We start from the raw sequence: 19588 nt of genomic DNA on the forward strand, positions 1-19588 counted from the left end.
AACAACAACAACAACAACAACAACAAAACTCTTCAAAGACAGCAAGGGGAAAAGCTTATGTTAAACTGAACTCTTGACAGTACGTTATTTTGCAATGGGCTGCACGATAAAACAGCATTTCTCAAGAACAATAACACATTTAACATACTCTTCTCTGCACAAAGCAAGGGCAGACTTTGCCATTTGCAGTTCATTTCACATTTGTATTTTTAAAGACGGTGGTTGGCGTTTTTAAAGACGGTGGTGGATGTTTAAAAAAATCTGCTCTTCTCTCATAATTGCTTTTAGAAGTCAAAGCACCATGGAGCACACACAGATCCCTGTGTGTGAAATGTGGCAGCAAAACTCAATTCCACATGTGGAAATTATTTACTGATGAAAGATTCCCTTTGGAAAGCGAAAGGTACAAATCATTTACTACTCAAGGGTGTGTTAATTCTTCTGAATCCCTCTTGACAACAAAGCAGAAATAAGGGTGAATCTGTCCGGACTTGACAGTGATGGAAACCTTGTATCATTTCCAAGTAGCTTTGTTAGAATGATTAACAGTCACAGAAGGGAACACAATGAACTCAAACATGTATCCTAAATCTTAAGAAAGCAGAAATAAAAACAAAATGTCAGGAAAAATAGGTATGATTTAACAATCAAGCCTGGCAACTCAAAAAGAACCCTGGCTTATGAGAGAAATATAGAACTGGAAGCAATTTCCACGGTAAATGAGCAGCGAAGGTAAAGAAGTCAGTGTCCTCACTGTGGGCTCTTTTGAGTCATTTTCAAATATGAAAGTAGCATAAAAACAAGAATGTGAACTGAACATGAATGTGTAGTAGAAAAACTACAGCGGGGAGCAGTTCAGCTTCAGGAAAAGTACTAAAGACAATCAAAGGACTTTGCCATAATTATGTTAAAAATTAAAAGAAAGGAGGAAAAAGTCAAGCTTTTGGGGAACACAGTGCAATTTCAAGGTGACCAAAGGAAACCAGAGATACTCAACTCAGAATTGGGCTGTGTCTTTTGAAAAATGTCACATTTTTTCAGAACATTCACGTTTTTCAAACAACTGAAGTTGAACAACTATAGATGATGACCCAAACTTCCAGGCAAGAAAACAGTGAATATCAAGCTACTTCTAATACATTCATGTTTGATACCCAAATTACAGATATTAGTAACAAGTTACAAGTAAGACTTCACAACCTGAGAACTCATGGAAAACAGCAGAGAGTCCAGAAAACTTGGGAGAAGCAAATGGCGCCTCACTCTTAAAAAGGAGGAAAGAATATCTTCCATAAACTATACACTGTTAATCCAGACACTGACATTAAAACAATTCTACAGGTGACCTGGTGAGCCCTAAAAATAAGACAGTCATCAACAGGAGGCAGTGAGTTCCCTGAAAACTGATCATGCAAAAAATTTCATTTCCCTTTGTTATCTTGGTTAGTAAATCAAGAAGGCCACAGATGCAGAAACTAATCTCTTCCATTTTTGATAGGGTTATTGCATCAGGGCAGAGCAATATAATGATAAGTATCTATTTTAAAACTTCAGCAAGACATTGACTTCCGGGAAAGACTGGAACAACAGAAATAATGGTTTAACAGGGCAAACTATTCTTCTGCCTAAGAACTGTAAGTATCTATACTTACTGCCGAGAAGATTAAATGAGTAAAATATGTAAAGTGTTTAGAACAGTGGTGTCTGGTAAAGAATACGTTTTTATTAACTGATTAATTTTATGGGTTAGTTTTAATTAATTATAGTAATAATTATTATTGGTATATTCTTGTGAATATATCTATATTCACATAAAAACGCTTGGCATAAGTCAATCCTAAGCCAAAAGAACAAAGCTGGAGGCATCACGCTACCTGACTTCAAACTATACTACAAGGCTACAGTCACCAAAACAGCATGGTACTGGTACCAAAACAGAGATATAGGCCAATGGAACAGAACAGAGCCCTCAGAAATAATGCCGCACATCTACAACTATCTGATCTTTGACAAGCCTGACAAAAACAAGCAATGGGGAAAGGATTCCCTATTTAATAAATGGTGCTGGGAAAACTGGCTAGCCATATGTAGAAAGCTGAAACTGGATCCCTCCCTTACACCTTATACAAAAATTAATTCACGATGGATTAAAGACTTACATGTTAGACCTAAAACCATAAAAACCCTAGAAGAAAACCTAGGCAATACCATTCAGGACACAGGCATGGGCAAGGACTTCATGTCTAAAACACCAAAAGCAATGGCAACAGAAGCCAAAATTGACAAATGGGATCTAATTAAACTAAAGAGCTTTTGCACAGCAAAAGAAACCACCATCAGAGTGAACAGGCAACCTACAGAATGGGAGAAAATTTTTGCAACCTACTCATCTGACAAAGGGCTAATATCCAGAATCTACAAAGAACTCCAACAAATTTACAAGAAAAAAACAAACAACCCCATCAAAAAGTGGGCAAAGGATATGAACAGACACTTCTCAAAAGAAGACATTTATGCAGCCAAAAAACACGTGAAAAAATGCTCATCATCACTGGCCATCAGAGACATGCAAATCAAAACCACAATGAGATACCATCTCTCACCAGTTAGAATGGCGATCATTAAAAAGTCAGGAAACAACAGGTGCTGGAGAGGACGTGGAGAAATAGGAACACTTTTACACTGTTGGTGGGACTGTAAACTAGTTCAACCATGTGGAAGTCAGTGTGGCGATTCCTCAGGGATCTAGAACTAGAAATACCATTTGACCCAGCCATCCCATTACTGGGTATATACCCAAAGGATTATAAATCATGCTGCTATAAAGACACATGCACACGTATGTTTATTGCGGCACTATTCACAATAGCAAAGACTTGGAACCAACCCAAACGTCCAACAATGATAGACTGGATTAAGAAAATGTGGCACATACACACCATGGAATACTATGCAGCCATAAAAAATGATGAGTTCATGTCCTTTGTAGGGACGTGGATGAAGCTGGAAACCATCATTCTCAGCAAACTATTGCAAGGACAAAAAACCAAACACCACATGTTCTCACTCATAGGTGGGAACTGAACAATGAGAACACATGGACACAGGAACAGGAACATCACACGCCGGGGACTGTCGTGGGGTGGGGGGAGAGGGGAGGGACAGCATTAGGAGATATACCTAATGCTAAATGACAAGTTAATGGGTGCAGCACACCAACATGGCACATGTATACATATGTAACAAACCTGCACATTATGCACATGTACCCTAAAACTTAAAGTATAATAATAATAAAATTAAAAAAAAAAGGCAACCTTAAAAAACAACAACAACAACAAAAAAAAACGCTTGGCATAGAGTGCTGCTAGTAAGTCCACAAAAGATCACAGAGCTGTATCCTTGGACCTAGGCTGTTCAACGATGTTATCAATGACACGAAAATTCACAGTTAGAAGGCGAGGAAATGCTAACTGCACACTCTAAAACGAACTCTACCTTGGTACTAAACCATTAACATATTTAAAAGGAACAGTACTCTCCTAAGTTGAGGTAAAACAGAACAAATATCTTTCCATTAAAGATGGGATGAGGTTTGCTTAGTAAGTTTTTTTTTTTTTTTGATATTTGAGGGATTCGGTTGCTCACAGGTTCAATGAGCCAAGAGCAAACAGCTTCTGAAAGGGGATGAACTAACAGAAACTGAATTAATGTGAATATCCTGATCACAAGAAATATGAATGCTGTGCATACGCCCTAGGCAAATACCACCTGGAATAACGTATTCAGTTAGGTGTGGCTAGTTTTGCCTGTGGTCCTGACGCAAGAAGACAGGCATCCAGGATGGGTGTCCCGGAGCTGGCGTCTATGAGGAATATGAAAGCTGAAAATGCACAGCTGCGGGAGAGAACTGAAGGGACAGAGTCCTCAGATCAAAGGGCAGCGTGGCTGACTTCGTTCCACTGAACGGAAGAACTTTCTACATTTAGAGGTAAAAAGAAATGAGTTACCTGGTCTCGAGCATCCTGTCGCTTAAAGTAGTCAAAGAGAAATATGCAACTTTGACAGGGAAGTGGAGGAAGAAACTCCTTCACATAGTTAGAGGTGAGAGCTTATACACTGAGCTCATGGAGGGGAGGGTGTTGTATTCATAACCCAGCTCAACACACACTCCACAGTCAACAGATGCCTGATAAACAGAGACAGGAGAAAAGGACAGGGAAAAAGACAGTACTTCTTAAGTCTCTCCATCTCTACGATTCTAATTACTAATTTCTTTTCATAGTTGTTATTATTATTTTGAGACAGAGTTTCGCTCTTGTTGCCCAGGCTGGAGTGCAATGGCGTGATCTCGGTTCACTACAACCTCTGCCTCCCAGGTTCAAGCGATTCTCCTGCCTCAGCCTCCCGAGTAGCTGGGATTACAGGCACCCGCCACCACGCCCGGCTAATGTTGCATTTTTAGTAGAGATGCGGTTTCTCCATGTCAGTAGGGCTGGTCTCGAACTCCCGACCTCAGGTGATCTGCCCCTCTCGGCTTCCCAAAGTGCTGGGATTACAGGAGTGAGCCACGGCACCCGGCCCTCTTATAGATATTATTTTATTCAAAAGTAAAAATAAAGCCCAAAATACTTTTGCAAAATTTGGGCTAAAAGATAAAATATGTGGTAAATCCTAATTTAGGGTTACTTAGTTTCTCTGTTTTCAAAACAAAGTCAAAAGAGATTCTAATCAAGTCCTGAGAACTGACTACATCCTTCAGTTGTACCCTTGTGTTCTGACTTCTCTTAAAAGCAGTTACAGGGTCATTGTGGAACTTTCTATACAATTTCTTGTCTACAACCTTTTAAAAAAATTAAAAAATACAGCTAATATCAGTGTGTAACAACACTGGAGATGTCAGACTGTCCAACAACCACAGAGAAAGTAACTTTGTGATTCACTTTCTATAGGTCATCCTAATCCAGCACACAGGGGAAAAACTCTAATTCCCACAGATTTTCAATAAGAATAAACAAAACACAAACGAAGCACATTAACGAGAAATCAAAATCCCCCTCTTTGAAAGCCAACCTAAAATGTCCCTCAGGTTACCTCAGAGTCACCATTCAGGGGAATGGCTCCAGCCAAAGCTGACCAGAAAATAACCTTCACATCTTCTTTTTCGAAGTACGTGGCCCAGGCACTCCGCTGCTCGGCAGTCAGCAAGTCTGCCTTGTTGATCAGAATGACGTTCTCCTTATTGGCATCCATTTCTTTCACATAACATTCCTAAGCAAGACAAAGAGATTTAGAACGACCTCTTCAAACAAGTAAAAAATGAGGCTAATTATATTAAAGATCCCAATACAAGTTTTTACTGCCCCCAGTTTTAAATCATTTCCTAATTTAAACATTTTTAATCATGACACATTATACTAATCCTTTCAGTAAGCTTTGAAAAGAAGTTCCACCATTAATATTTTTGTTATGCACCAGTGGGTTTAAAAATAATCTGGGCCAGGCATGGGGGCTCACGCCTGTAATTCCAGCACTTTGGGAGGCGGAGGAGGGAGGATTGCTTGAGCCCAGGAGTTCGAGACCAGCCTGGGCAACATGACAAGATCCTGTCTCTACAAAAAATTAGATATATAAGATAGTAATAAATAAATAAATAATATGTATTACAGTTCTCAAAAAGAAATATGAATACCTCACATATTATACAATGTTTTGTTAACTAACCCAAAGCTATATTACATTATTTCATGGGATTCTCACACGTTAGTTATCAGCCCCTGTGGTGTTTCATAAACTTAGTTCACTTGTAAAATACCACAGGGAATCATAACTAAAGTGTGAGAAGACAGAACCTTATGGGATGAATTAAAAAGTGAAGTGACCGGCAATATGCTAAAATAAATAAAATGCTATTTCAACTGGTGTTTCCTGACAAATGGGAAACCGGCAAATGCCTTAAGTGGCTTCTAAACTAAAAGCTAGAAAGCTCATTTAAGTGTCTGTGCCTTCCTGCAGATGGACACCATTGTGTGAGAAAACATCTGTCTCAACAGTGGCATTCTGCAAGCTCCTGGCCTTGGAAGGAGGGAAGGCCTCACTAAACGAAGCCAGGGAGGGCAGAATGTATGCCTACAGTCACTGCTGAGGGATGCGGTGCTCGCACTGCTACTCAAAGGACTGATGTTTGAATTTTGTCAAACCTGACTTACCAAATCCTCACATCTAAACAGGAGTGGGTTTCGAGCATCTACTATCTGGACCACAATATCACTGAAAAACAAACACGAGATAGACCAATCACTGTGAAGTGAAAGGGATTTTACTAACCACATAATAATGGCCAGAGTAGCAAACCCTGGCAATATATTAAGCACTGGACATATATTAACTTTTTAAGGTATAATTATTCCCGGTTTATATATGAGTGACTTAAGGCTCAGGGCAGTTAAGTAACTTGCCCAAGGCCACCAGCTAGTAAGTAACACAGCCAGAATGGGAGCACAGGCAGCCTGGACCAGAGGTGATGCTCTTAATCATAACGTGCTATTGCTCTCATACAGCCTAGAGGGGTTCGGATGATGTTTCATTGCTAAGACATCCACCGTACTTCTATTAAACTGTCCTGGTGAGATAAAAGAGTATTCCAAACACTTCACTCCACGGCGAAGTCTACTAAATACTCAATCCCTAATCTGCCCTCATGTTAAGGCCTCAAAAGAAAACTAGTAAATCACTTGCTGACAGCTGCCACTATTGAAGCTAGTATCTTATTTAAACCCAGGAATAACAAGGAAGAAAGCATATTTTTGGCAAACAATCATCCACCAATTCCAACAATGTGTTTAAATGGCAAAAAGAGAAAACAGGAAAGTATTAACTTAGGTTGCCCGGCTGAAGCAGGAATGGCAAGTCCAACTTCTTCCATCACATATAAGAAGGTACAGCAGTAAGATAACTTTCTGCAGCTGGTGGCAAGCCCCTCAAATCCCTCACAAATATAGTGGGGACTACAGGTGTCCAGTACTGCAAGGAGAAAAAAAAATTCCCTTCTATGGGAGGCTCCTCCCTTCCTTCAGCCTCTGAGCTAGATGTTATAAAGGCCCACCGTGACTGCCGCTGGGAGGAAATAAGCTACAGATGCATGACCACCTCACGGCAGAGTCTCCCCAAAATCCTTATTCTGTTAACCAGCCTTTTCTGAGGCAACTTTGCAAATATGCTAAATTCCAAGGAATTAAGGTTACCATTTAGGTCATTCTTTTGACAATTAAAGTGCATTTTCTTTTAGGATAGTTAAAATGTCAGCATAATCCTGCGACACAAAGAAACTCACAGAGTTGCTAATTTTGGACAAATTGTTTTTTAAGTTCTCTAGTTAAGCTGGTTCTAGTATTTCCTTCTTTAAGGTAATAATGCACTTTCAAACTGGATATTTAATAGTAAGTGAAAAAATGATTACAAAAAAATGGACAAAGCCTAATCAACTAAAACTACAATGTCTACAAACATTATGTTTACATATGGAACATGTACGAAGAACCATCAGTTTAGAAACACCAGTAAGAAAAGACATTTCAAGACAGCTGCTTCATGTGCTGAGTGAGGATGCAGAGAAAAGCACCAGCCATGTAGCAGGAAGGGTCTACACAGCACAACGGAAGTGCCTTATCTGACTGGAAGACAGTGTTCCTCCCTCAGTGCCTCTGCGGTTTCCTGCATTTCAATGACATGTTATACATCTAATCTTTTCTGATAACTACTATTAGAATTAAAGAGGCAGATGGTTTAGCCAGCCTGTTACCAAACAGGAGACATCTGCTGTGGAGAAGACGTCAATAAATATTTCCCATTCAAAGATGTGGCGGCCGTCATTTTTAAATAAATATTTCTGTGTAACTCAGATCCACTTTCATATAGCTATATTCCTTGAGCTAGAAAACATGTTCTCTTATTTTAGAAAAGGAGAAATACCACATAACAAAAATAAGAGAGCAAATAATACTGTAATCCAAGCTGAAGCTAGAAGTTTCAACATGTACAGGCTCACTTGGGAAATTATTAGGGACATAAACAGTGTAAGAGGGGCTTCCTGTTAAACTGAACACAGATGGTTACCTCTGCTCCCTCTCAAAACCTACAAAAACAAAAGCTGAAACCCATTAGGATCAAGAGAAAGAACAGCAGCAACCAAATGTCAAACCAACAAGAAGCAAACCTGTTCATGCCCCTGACACCCAAGAAAGCCCAGGATTAGAAGCATCAGCTCTATCTCTCCAGGGCAAGAACGAGGTCCGCGCCCGTAATCCATCTGAACAGTGAGCTCGTAGGTCGGCTAACCTGTTCCATTCAGTGAGGCAACTGCAACCCACCACACAGCCCCCATTCCCCACCCCAATAGCAGAAGGCTAGGGTTTATTATGGAGAAAATGAACTTGACAAGTTCCAGGACTGGGACCTCAGGCACAGGGAAAATGGGAAAGAGTTGCCACAGGGCAAAAAGGGGAATTCAGCGTAAGCCTATGAAGATACTGAAGTGTGAAGGTGCCCAGCACCCTTGTATTATACCACCTCCTGCCCCTTTCCTGGCAGAAGATCATTCTTCTTTTTAAAAACTGACTGGCACTGGGCACAGTGGCTCATGCCTGTAACCCCAGCACTTTGGGAGGCTGAAGCGGGTGGATCACCTGAGGTCAGGAGTTCGAGACCGGCCTGGCCAACATGGAGAAACCCCGTCTCTACTAAAAATACAAAATTAGCCAGGCGTGGTGGCGCATGCCTGTAATCCCAGCTACTCAGGAGGCTGAGGCAGGAGAATCGCTTGAACCCGGGAGGTGAAGGTTGCAGTGAGCCGAGATCACGCCATTGCACTCCAGCCTGGGTAACAAGAGCGAAAGTCTGTCTCAAAAAACAAAACAAAACAAAACCACACACACACGAAACTGACTGGCTCTGGGGAAAAGCCCTATAGATCTTAACATCTTGGGGTATTCCAACAAAATAAAACTGACCCCTGCCCAGGCACCCTACAGTGAAGCTCACCAGTTGGCAAATTCCACCTCAACAGGCAGGCTTGTCAACCGGCTTTGTAATGCTTTGTTCTTAAAGACAGACAAACACCACTAGACACCTGAGGAAGGCCTCTTCCGTAAAAGTCAGAAACTAGGAGAAAAAGAAAAGGAACAAAGAGGAAAGACAGATAATATAGGAAGAAGGACAAAATCTGAAAACAAAACAAAAACTGTAATTAAGTGTGAAGATGGAGGGTGCTGTCCTCAAGGTCCGGGCTGCAGTACTTCTGCGCTTGTTACCATTTCTCTTCGGAAATTAGAAAACGGGCATTCTCAGGAGTACACAGCGTCAACTACCAAGGAGGCACCAAAGAAGAGGCTACTCTGCTCCACAGCAGTTCCCCAGTTCCCCAGGAGAATGACTGTGGGCCTTCCGAAGCCCTCCTCAAGCTTGAGTAAAAGGAGCCTGCATGGACCCAAAATCAGCAGAAATCCTTTCCCTTCTTCCGCCTCAGAGAAAGCCTTTCCCTTCTTCTGCCTTAGAGATTTGCCTTGCTTCTCTGACCTCCCCACATCCCAGCCCAAGAGCCCTTTCTGTACCCGCAGAGCTGAGGATGGGGGCATTCAAGTGACTTTAATTGTCATTACCCTAATAAGAAATGTAAGTGACTTTTACAAGTTTAGTCCAAGTACTGTTTTCTTTTTTTTGGAGACAGAGTCTTGCTTTGTCACCCAGGCTGGAGTGCAGTGGTGCGATCTCGGCTCACGGCAACCTCCACCTCCTGGATTCAAGTGATTCTCCTGCCTCAGCTTCCCAGGTAGTAGCCAAGCCTGGCTATTTTTGTATTTTTAGTAGGGACAGGGTTTTACCACGTTCCTCAGGCTGGTATCGAACTCCTGACTTCAAGTGATCCACCTGCCTCAACCTCCTAAAGTGCTGAGATTACAGGTGTGAGCCACCGCGCTGGGCCCTGTTTTCTTAATAACAATGCTAAATGTGATAAGATTCTTTTCCGAGAATCCCAATTAAAGCATTCCGTTTCCTAGTGTTCTTACTAGGTTCACTTTATAGATTTCAAAGGAAAAAAAAACCAGCCTGAAGGGTCCTTGTTGAAAACATCATTTCAAATATAAGGTTCATTTATGGCATCCTTGAAAGTAATTCAGGAACTCTTTGAGGAAAACAGAAACCTTTTAATTATACCAAAGAGGTGAGATTAGGGACAGGTGTTCATCAACTTCTAACAATCAGGAATTCTCCTTAGCGTTACATGAAAAAGAATAAAAATCTCCCATTCTCAATTTGTCAAAATCATTCTCTTCTTTTCAGAGCCCAGTTAAAAAAAATAAAAACCAGGCCAGGCATGGTGGCTCATGCCTGTAATCCTAGCACTTTGGGAAGCCGAGGCGGGCGGATCACGAGGTCAGGAGTTCGAGACCAGCCTGACCGACATGGTGAAACCCCATCTCTACTAAAAATCCAAAAAAAAAATTAGCTGGGTGTGGTGGTGTGCGCCTGTAATCTCAGCTACTTGGGAGGCTGAGGCGGGAGCACTGCTTGAACCCAGGAGGCGGAGGTTGTGGTGAGCTGAGATCGTGCCATTGCACTCCAGCCTGGGCAATAAGAGCAAAACTCCGTCTCAAATAAATAAATAAATAAATAAATAAATAAATAAATAAAAAACATAAAAACCACCTCGTGATTTCCTCAATACTTATCAACCGCTCCTTCCTCTGCTATGACTCAGCCCACTGCCTTTCTAGCTGCAGCAAAGCAGGAATCATACTGCCCTCTGTATTTTACTACATATTAAGTTTTCTGAGTGCAAGAATTGCATTTCATTCATCTGTGTGTCCCTGGTGCCTGGTGCCTGGTGCTTTGCTTAGCATTTAGCTGAACATGGTGTAACTCGGCTGACAGGAGCTTTGACATTCGCCTCTCCCCATAACATAGATGCTCTTTGCAGGCAGGAACTTAACTCTTTTTCGTATCCATATTTTCCACATTACCAGTAGAAACTAAATATACATTTGCTAAAATATCTATATAGGTGCTTCAGAATTCACCTTGCAGAAAATGTTCGTTATTCTCACATACTTATCAACATATTCATCTAACAACAAAAAAACTATACAAAATATATGGTAGTATCATACTGTGTTTTTATAATAATTCTCAGTAACCCTCTGCATAGCTTAATTCCCCATACCCTGAGCCTATAAGCCTATATCAACAGCCAAATCGAATATAACTTCACTACAATGTCTTTATTACACAAAAGAAAATGATAATTCACCTTCTCTCAATGACTCTCCAGAGCTGGCGCCAAAAGTCCAAATTTCGTTCAAATGGAGTCAATAACAGCTTCTGTTCCTCTTCTAGCCTAGTTTTTGAATGAGAAGTTTATATATTTGCCAGATTATAATAGACAATTTTTAGCAGTGTAAATGCTCAAATTTATTACATTAAAAATAGGTACTGGGCACAAATATCCAGAGTCAAATTATTTTATATATTTCCTGCTGAGACACCATAAAAATACTATTTATTTAGACAATACGCCACCAAATTCAAATTTTATCCTGAAGCTATTTATGCCCTGGAAGTTTACCTATCACACAAAGTCATTTCTTTCCCACACTCTTACTGGAAAAATGTGCAGGAGAGCAGCGATCAACTCCAGGATGCCCAATGGCCAAAGAAGGGAATGAAAGGAAAAGGCCCGGAACTGAGCAGAGTAACCAACTCACGATCTCTGTGCAAGGATGCATATGCACCTAGCAATCTTGTTTTTGCATACATCTATTTGCACTTGTTAGCAGAATGCTACCATTTCCTTCTTAAAAGAATCAAAACTTCAAAACACAAATGGCTGTGTAAGCATGCCAAATGTCTGAACTCAGGATTTCAAAGTAAGTCTTCATAGAGTCTATAATACTCACCGGACAAGCTGACGTCTCCATTCTAGAAAGTTATCTTTCTCTGCTTGTTTGAGTTCTTCTGGGGTAGTATTTTGGTTCCAGTTTGGTCTGAAACAATCATAGAAGGAAAAAAATTCCTCATATAAGTAACCAAAATAAAATAGGGAATTTGGATCTAATAATGGCAGCTGAGAAAAAGAAGCAATTTAAAAAATGAATACTCAGCAGCCTCGTATGTTTTGTGGCATTCTAAATTCTTCTTCAGCTCACCTCCTCGGTATACACAAGAACTGTTTGTTTTCTTCATGGAGCTTCTTAATTCTCTGGCTCTCCTCGAAAGACAGTAGTCCAGTTCTAGCCTCAGCAGGCACAAACTTAATATTAAGTTTCTCTGTTCAAATAAAGAAAAGTACTATTACTTAAGAGGCAATATAGATACAGAGTGTTTGGTCATACTGATAAACTTAGAAAACTAAAAATGAGAGCCTAAGAGAACTTAAGATTTCTTGATTTAGATTCTTCTAGCCTTGGGTAAATTATTATTCCCAAATGAAGTTTTATACCAAATAACTATCCGGAGTTACTACATTCTTTTTGACTGCCACACAGTATTTCATACTGTGTCTATATCACATTTTCCCTGCTATTGAACATTCAGTTTCCAAGTTTTCATTATTAAAATACAGCATCATCTGGTAGCTTGTTAAAAATGTAAATGCTGCAGCTCTAACCCCCACTCACTGAATAGATGCTCTGGAGTCTAGAGGATAGGGCCAGGAATCTGTATGAAAGAGTTCTCCGGGCAATTCTGCTGCTCTGGGGTAGATGCTGAGAAGTAGAGGTGCTGGCTCATAGGATATGAAACTGTAAACTTGCTTTCTTTGTCTTCTGTTTTTTTTTTTTTGAGACAGAGTCTCACTCTGTCACCCAGGCTGGAGTGAAGTGGCGCAGTCTCGGTTCACTGCAACCTCAAACAATTCTCCCAACTCAGCCTCCTGAGTAGCTGGGACTACAGGCACGCACCACCACGCCCGGCTAATTTTTGTATTTTTAGTAGAGACGGGGTTTTGCCATGTTGGCCAGGCTGGTCTCGAACTACTGACCTCAGGTGATCCGCCCGCCTCGGCCTCCCAAAGTGCTGGGGTTACAGGCATGAGCCACTGTGCCCGGCCTGCAACTGTAAACTTCGAACAGATACTGCCAAAACAAATCTTTCCAACTTCCCTCTCTACTGTCTCACCCCATAACCTAAGAACATACTACCATTAACCCTGATCCTTCTCACACACACCCTTACACTTCTCTTTCCCTGCCATAGTCAGCTACCTCAGGAGAATACAACTTGCTCATTCCTTGATTTCCTCACCTCCCACTTCCTGTTTCTCTAGATTCCAGCTGTGGCTCTACCACTCCACCAAAACTGTTCTGCCAGATTACTAATGACTTTAAGAAGAAAATAGCAGCCAGGTGCGGTGGCTCACGTCTGTAATCCCAGCACTTTGGGAGGGCAAGGTGGGCGGATCACAAGGTCACGAGTTCGAGACCAGCCTGGCCTACATGGTGAAACCCCGTCTCTAGTAAAAATACAAAAATTAGCCAGGGGTGGTGGTGCATGCCTGTAATCCCAGCTACTCAGGAGGCTGAGGCAGGAGAACCGCTTGAACCTGGGAGGCAGAGGTTGCAGTGAGCTGAGATCGCACCACTGCACCCCAGCCTGGGCAACAAGAGAGAGACTCCGTTTCAAAAAAAAAAAAAAAATATATATATATATATATACATAGCTTTACTACAATATGATTCACATACCATACAATCCACCCACTAAAGCATACAATTCAATAATTTTCAGTATATTCACAGAGTTGTGCAGCCATTGCCACAATCCATTTTAGAATATTTTCATCACTCCAAAAAGAAAGCTTTACCCATTAGCAGTCACTGTACACCCCCAGGTACCTGGTGGAAATCATCTACTTTCTGTAGATTTGCCTCTTTGGGACTTTTTTTGGTGTTTCCACTTTTTGGTGATTACGAATAATGCTGCTATGAATACACATGCACATATTTTTGTGTAGATATGTTTTCATTTCTTTCGGGCATATACCCAGGAGTGGGACTGCTGGATCAGATGGTAATTCCATGTTTTACCTTTTGAGGAACTGCCCAAATTTTTTTATAAAACAGCTACACCATTTTATACTCCCACAGCAATGTATGGTGTTATAATTTCTCTACATCCTCACCAACATTTGTTACAGTCTCTTTTATTTTAGCTGTCCTAGTGGGTGAAGTGGTTATTTCACTGTGAAACCCAGGAGTTTATTTTTGTCCCTTCACTCTTTTTCACTTACACTACCCTCTCCATCAAGTCTGGTTTACTCTAGCTCCTTAAATGTTCTTGTTCCTCTTATTTTCTCCCTTCTTCTACTACCTGTATTTCAGTTCTGGCCTATTTTGCTAGACTAAAGTGATACGGTCTCCTAACTCATCTTGCTTCCTTAAAATGCATCAATGATCTTTTAAAAAATGAAATCTCATGTAACCCATTAGACATACCTGCACTCCCATGTTCCCTGCAGCGCTATTCACAATAGCCAAGATATGGAACCAACCTCAATGCCCATCAACGTATGAATGGATAAAGAAAACGTGGTATATGTATGTATACAATGGAATACTACTCAGCATTACAAAAGAGGGAAATGTTGACACTTGTGACAATACGAATGAACCACTCTGCTATGAGAAATAACCCAGGCACAGAAAGACAAATACCACATGATCTCACTTATATGTGGAATAAAGCCGAGCTCATAGAAGCAGAGAGAAAATGGTGGTTACCAGAGATTAGGGAGTGGGGCAAATAGGAGGATACTGGTCAAACGGTAAAGTTTTACTGAAGCAGGATGAATAAGTTCTGGAGGTCTAACGTACAGCCTGGTGTCCATAGTTAATAATAACGCATTTATTAGTTAATAATATGAAATTTGCTACGACAGTATATATCTTGTTCTCACCACACACACAAAAAAACAATGTGAGGTGATGGATATGTTAATTACTTGATTTTAGTAATCATTTCACAATATATACATATAACCAAACATCACACTATATACTGTAACTATATACAATTTTTAGTTGCCAATTGTATAGCTCATTAAAGCTGGAACCCACACATCCCCCCAAAAAACACTAAACAATGAAATCTGAAATCATGTCGCACACGTGCTTAAAGCCCTGTAAAGCCTTAAACCTTTGTTCTCTCCAGAATCTGGCCCTTGCCCCCCTCCTCAGCACCTGTGCTCATCACATCCCGCCCCCTGCACCAGCAAAGCCAAACTTCTAGCCATTTTCTGAACAAAGTTGGCTGCTGCTTCACATCTGGGCTCGAGTCCTCTGCCTGTCTGTGTAAAAGGTCTTATCTCATCTGTCCTTTGAATATCTACTCATTGTTCAAGACTCAGGCCGGGCACGGTGGCTCACACCTGTAATCCCAGCACTTTGGGAGGCCGAGGCAGGCGAATCACGAGGTCAGGAGATTGAGAACATCCTGGCCAACATGGTGAAACCCCATCTCTACTAGAAATACAAAAATTAGCCAGGCGTGGCAGTGCGTGCCTGTAGTCCTAGCTACTTGGGAGGCTGAGGCAGGTGAATTGCTTGAACCCAGGAGGCGGAGCTGCAGTGAGCTGATATCACGCCACTGCACTTCAGCCTGGGTGACAGAGCGAGACTCCATCTCAAAACAAAAAACAAAAAAAACCTCGGCCCCAGATGGAAATGTGACAGTGTCACATGCACTCAGCAATAAACAACTTACCAGCTACAAACTCTGTTCCTGCAAGTTCTGCAGTAGCAAGGAAGTCATCAAGGGAGCTCTGTTCAGTCACCGACTGAAGATTAAGACGACCCCAATCATAGCCATCATTGAGTTCACTTGTGTGCAACTATGAAAAAACACAGGGTGATAAATACAGCTGCTCTCTTCTGCTCTTGGCATCCAATAAGCTCTAAAATTCCTTGCAACTAGTCTATGGTCTTGAGGGTGGTTGTAGTCCCTTTAGAATCAATACTACTCATAGTTAATGTTTAAAGGAACACGTTCTTACCTCACAGTAGGCAGTTCCCTTTCACCATTTCATTAATTTTCAAAATCTTTTGAGGTGAATTTTATTGTATTTCCATTTTACTGATGATGAAACTAAGGCTTCAGCAGATAAAATAACTTGCCTATAGTCGAAAACTAAATGGCACAGATAGAACTTGAACTCAGATTGTCTCACTCTGCTAGTCAACATTAGTCAAAACTTTATTTGATATAGTCCCACAATAAGAAATACATTTTACATAGTGACCCAAAGGTGTATGTACATATAATGATACAAGCATTCAAGTACCATTCAGTACAGTAAAATGGAAACAGAAGAATACTGAAACCACACCCTATTACATGCAACATTCTGATATTTCTCTATCTTGCTGGGGAAAAAATAAAAACAAAACAAAAAAGCTAGCTGCAGACCACTAAATTGACTTCCAGACACAACCCAGAGTTTGATAACCATCACCCTAAGCTATATACTTAGTATAGGTACAAATAAAAAAAAATTGCCAGGCGTGGTGGTTTGTGCCTGTAACCCCAGCTCCTCAAGAGGCTAAGGCAGGAGGATTGCTTGAGGCCAGGAGTTTGTGATCAGCTTGGGCAACATAGCAAGACCCTGTCTCTCCAAAACAAACAAACAAACAAACAAACAAACAAAACCAAACAACCAGGACTGATGGTGTGCACCTGTAATGCCAGCTACTCAAGAGACTAAGGCAGGGGGATCATTTGTGCCCAGAAGCTTGAGACTGTAGTGAATTGGTGAGTTCTGATCACACCACTGGCACTCTAGCCTGGGTGACAGAGTGTGACCCTGTCTCTAAAAATGAATGACTGAATGATGAATGAATTTCCTAAATAAATATTAAGGGCCAAAAGTTTAAGTAGGCATAGAATCAGCAAAAATAAGGAATCAGGATCCAATTCTTTACCATTCATGTTCCATCTTCCCACAATTTCCTAAAAGGCTTCATTAATAACAAGTTGCTTCAAAGCTAATAAAAATTACCAGTAATCTAATGTCCAGAGTAACTCTGACCTGATGAATACTGATAAGCACTCTATGCTGTTTACTCTGCAGACTACATGGATGAAAGTCAGCTGGTGTGACAGTGGCACACGCTTACTTAGCTCTAGGGACATATTTAACTAAATTTAGCACACGATCTCAGCACTCAACATGTTCTCATTCATTCCCGGGGGAATGAATGGTGAAAATAACGACCAGAATGATGAACACAAGCCAAATCACTTCATTCATTTTTTAAAGGTCCTTCTATAACCTAGTAAAATATTAGGTCTTGTCACACCTGAAAAATCAATGATTTATCTTTGAGCTAAACCACTAGGGGGTGCTTCGCAAGGGTGAGGCAAGGATCTGAATTATTTTATATTTCTGGCAGTAACCAACCGCTTCTGGAGGATCCATTCTTTGAACAAATCAATACAAAAATACATTTTGTCTTTTTCCTGCTCTGGAAGTTCCAAGCACTTCAGTGGCTTCTAGGGCAAAACCCAAACGTACTCAAGACCTGGCATTGAAGACTCTTCAGATTCTCACTCCACGCCTCATCACCACACTAACTCTTCTTTCAAGCTTCTCCTACCTTTGTGTTCTGGGCCTTGCCAGGAGGAGGGCCTGCTACTCAGCTTGGCAGAAACTCCAACTCATCCTTCAAAACGCGGCTGAGGCGTCCCTCCTGCAAAACTTATCTGACTTTTGACCCCGAATTTTGCAGCACTCAGGCTAGACAGAAAAGATAAGAAAGATGACATGGTCTGTCTTACCCAGGAGTCAGTGTGACGATGGCTTCGGCTCCGCTGAGTCTGATGGCGCATAAGGGCCCGTCCCAGCGACCCACCGGCCGGGGCTCTCCTCCGGCCCATGGCAACACGACCGCTGGACGAAGCTTCCCGGCTCGGCGCGTGCAGTTTCCGGGATTCACAGTTCGATCCCCGGAAGTGACGATAAGCGAGCCCAAGTAGTTCAGGCTCAAACCTGAGAGGGGAAAGCAGAATGACTTGTTCTAAAGTGCTCCTTTTACGTCTCGATTTTACCAGTATTATAGAATATAAGTGAAAAAATGGTTCTGGGAAATTTTCGATAGATTTCCTGGCGAATGTCTCGAGTTTGGATAAATGACTGAGTTAAAAGAATGGTCCATTCTTAATTTGTGCGTCGGTCTTTAGCGTCCGGCGAGAAACTAGCGCACCTCGGAAACATGGCGGTTCCTATTCGCGGCACTAGCTCCGCCTCCCGCTGCTTCCGTCAGGAGGACGCGGAGACTCGGAGGAAGAGTGTTTCGGTGGCGCTGGGTCGGGGGCGTTTCCCAGCGCTGGTTTTCAGCTGGCGTCCCGAGGTGTGGTCTCTCCGAGGTCCAGCACAGCAACTAACTTTTTGTTTATCTAGCCGACCCCAGCTGCGAACTGGGGAGAAAAGTCTTCGCCTGGATGTGAATTTGGAATGAGAGGCTGAATAGTATTTCCAGAGCTTGGCAAGGTTGTAAGAAAAGCCAACAGGAAGCGACTTACGCTTTATTTCAAAGAAAAAAAAAATGTTTAAACGGTTCTAATTATATTTCATTACCCTTTTTTAAAAATAATTAAAATGAAAGTGAAAACAGTGAGCCAGCTCCACTCCTAGAGGCCTGGGCTTTTGTTCCTCACTTGAATGTTTGATTTCCCTATGATGGGAATAATAGAAAGTCAGCTTAGAGTGGCTGGTGAACTACATTCTCATTGATCCAGAGAACCATCTCTTTGTTTTGATGCTTGGAGAGAGGAAGCAGCTTGAGCAAGTCGTAGATTGAGTGCGTGCAGTGTCAGGAATAAACCCAAGTCTTGTCACTAGCCTGTACACCCCTGGGGAGAGTGGGGAATGAGGGTTGTTAACATGTATTATTTATTTATTTTTATCTTTTGAGACAGAGTCTCGCTGTCCCCCAGGTGGAGTGCAATGGCATGATCTCGGCTCACTGCAACCTCTGCTTCCCGGGTTCAAGTGATTCTCCTGCCTCAGCCTCCCGAGTAGCGGGAATTACAGACACGTGCTACCGCACCCAGCTAATTTTTGTATTTTTAGTAGAGACAGGGTTTGGCCATTTTGGCCAGGCTGGTCTCGAACTCCTGACCTCAGGTGATCGCCCGCCTCGGCTTCCCAAAGTGCTAGGATTACAGGTGTGAGCCACTGCGCCTGGCCAAACATGTATTTTTAAATTATAGGATCGAGGTAATGCATATATTACCTAGCATAGCTTGATTTAGCCATTCCACAATGTACACATATATCAAAACATTATGCGGTACAAACATAAGTAATAAACAATTTTTAGTTGTCAATTAAAACAACAGCCAAAAAGAAATAAATAGGATCAAGAATCCGTTTAACCTAGGGCTTTTCACACTTTAATGTGCATATAAATCCCCCGGGAATCTTGTTAACATGCAGATTCCGATTCATAAGGTCTGGGGTGAGGCCTGTGGCTCTAACAAGCTTCCAGGTGATACCCATACTACTGGTCCTTGGGTCACACTTTGAGTAGCAAGCGTAGTC

At 41.6% G+C, this 19588-nt stretch overlaps 1 protein-coding gene across 1 annotated transcript in view; it reads right to left on the bottom strand.

Moving 5' to 3' along the window:
* LSG1 (large 60S subunit nuclear export GTPase 1) overlaps positions 1–18415 on the bottom strand; it is a 31069-nt gene extending 12654 nt beyond the window's left edge. Inside the window, exons 1-8 of the mRNA XM_019024338.4 lie at positions 18249–18415; positions 17824–18034; positions 15754–15880; positions 12201–12321; positions 11952–12038; positions 11306–11392; positions 6210–6270; positions 5095–5271 (exon numbers count right to left, since the gene is read on the bottom strand). Coding sequence (XP_018879883.3) covers positions 5095–5271; positions 6210–6270; positions 11306–11392; positions 11952–12038; positions 12201–12321; positions 15754–15880; positions 17824–18034; positions 18249–18259 — 882 coding nt within the window. The 5' untranslated portion in view covers positions 18260–18415. The remainder of the gene's footprint in view (positions 1–5094; positions 5272–6209; positions 6271–11305; positions 11393–11951; positions 12039–12200; positions 12322–15753; positions 15881–17823; positions 18035–18248) is intronic.
* Positions 18416–19588: the final 1173 nt, after the last annotated feature.

Source organism: Gorilla gorilla, chromosome 2 (genome assembly GCF_029281585.2).
Source record: "Gorilla gorilla gorilla isolate KB3781 chromosome 2, NHGRI_mGorGor1-v2.1_pri, whole genome shotgun sequence".
In the NCBI taxonomy this organism is placed as follows: domain Eukaryota; kingdom Metazoa; phylum Chordata; class Mammalia; order Primates; family Hominidae; genus Gorilla; species Gorilla gorilla.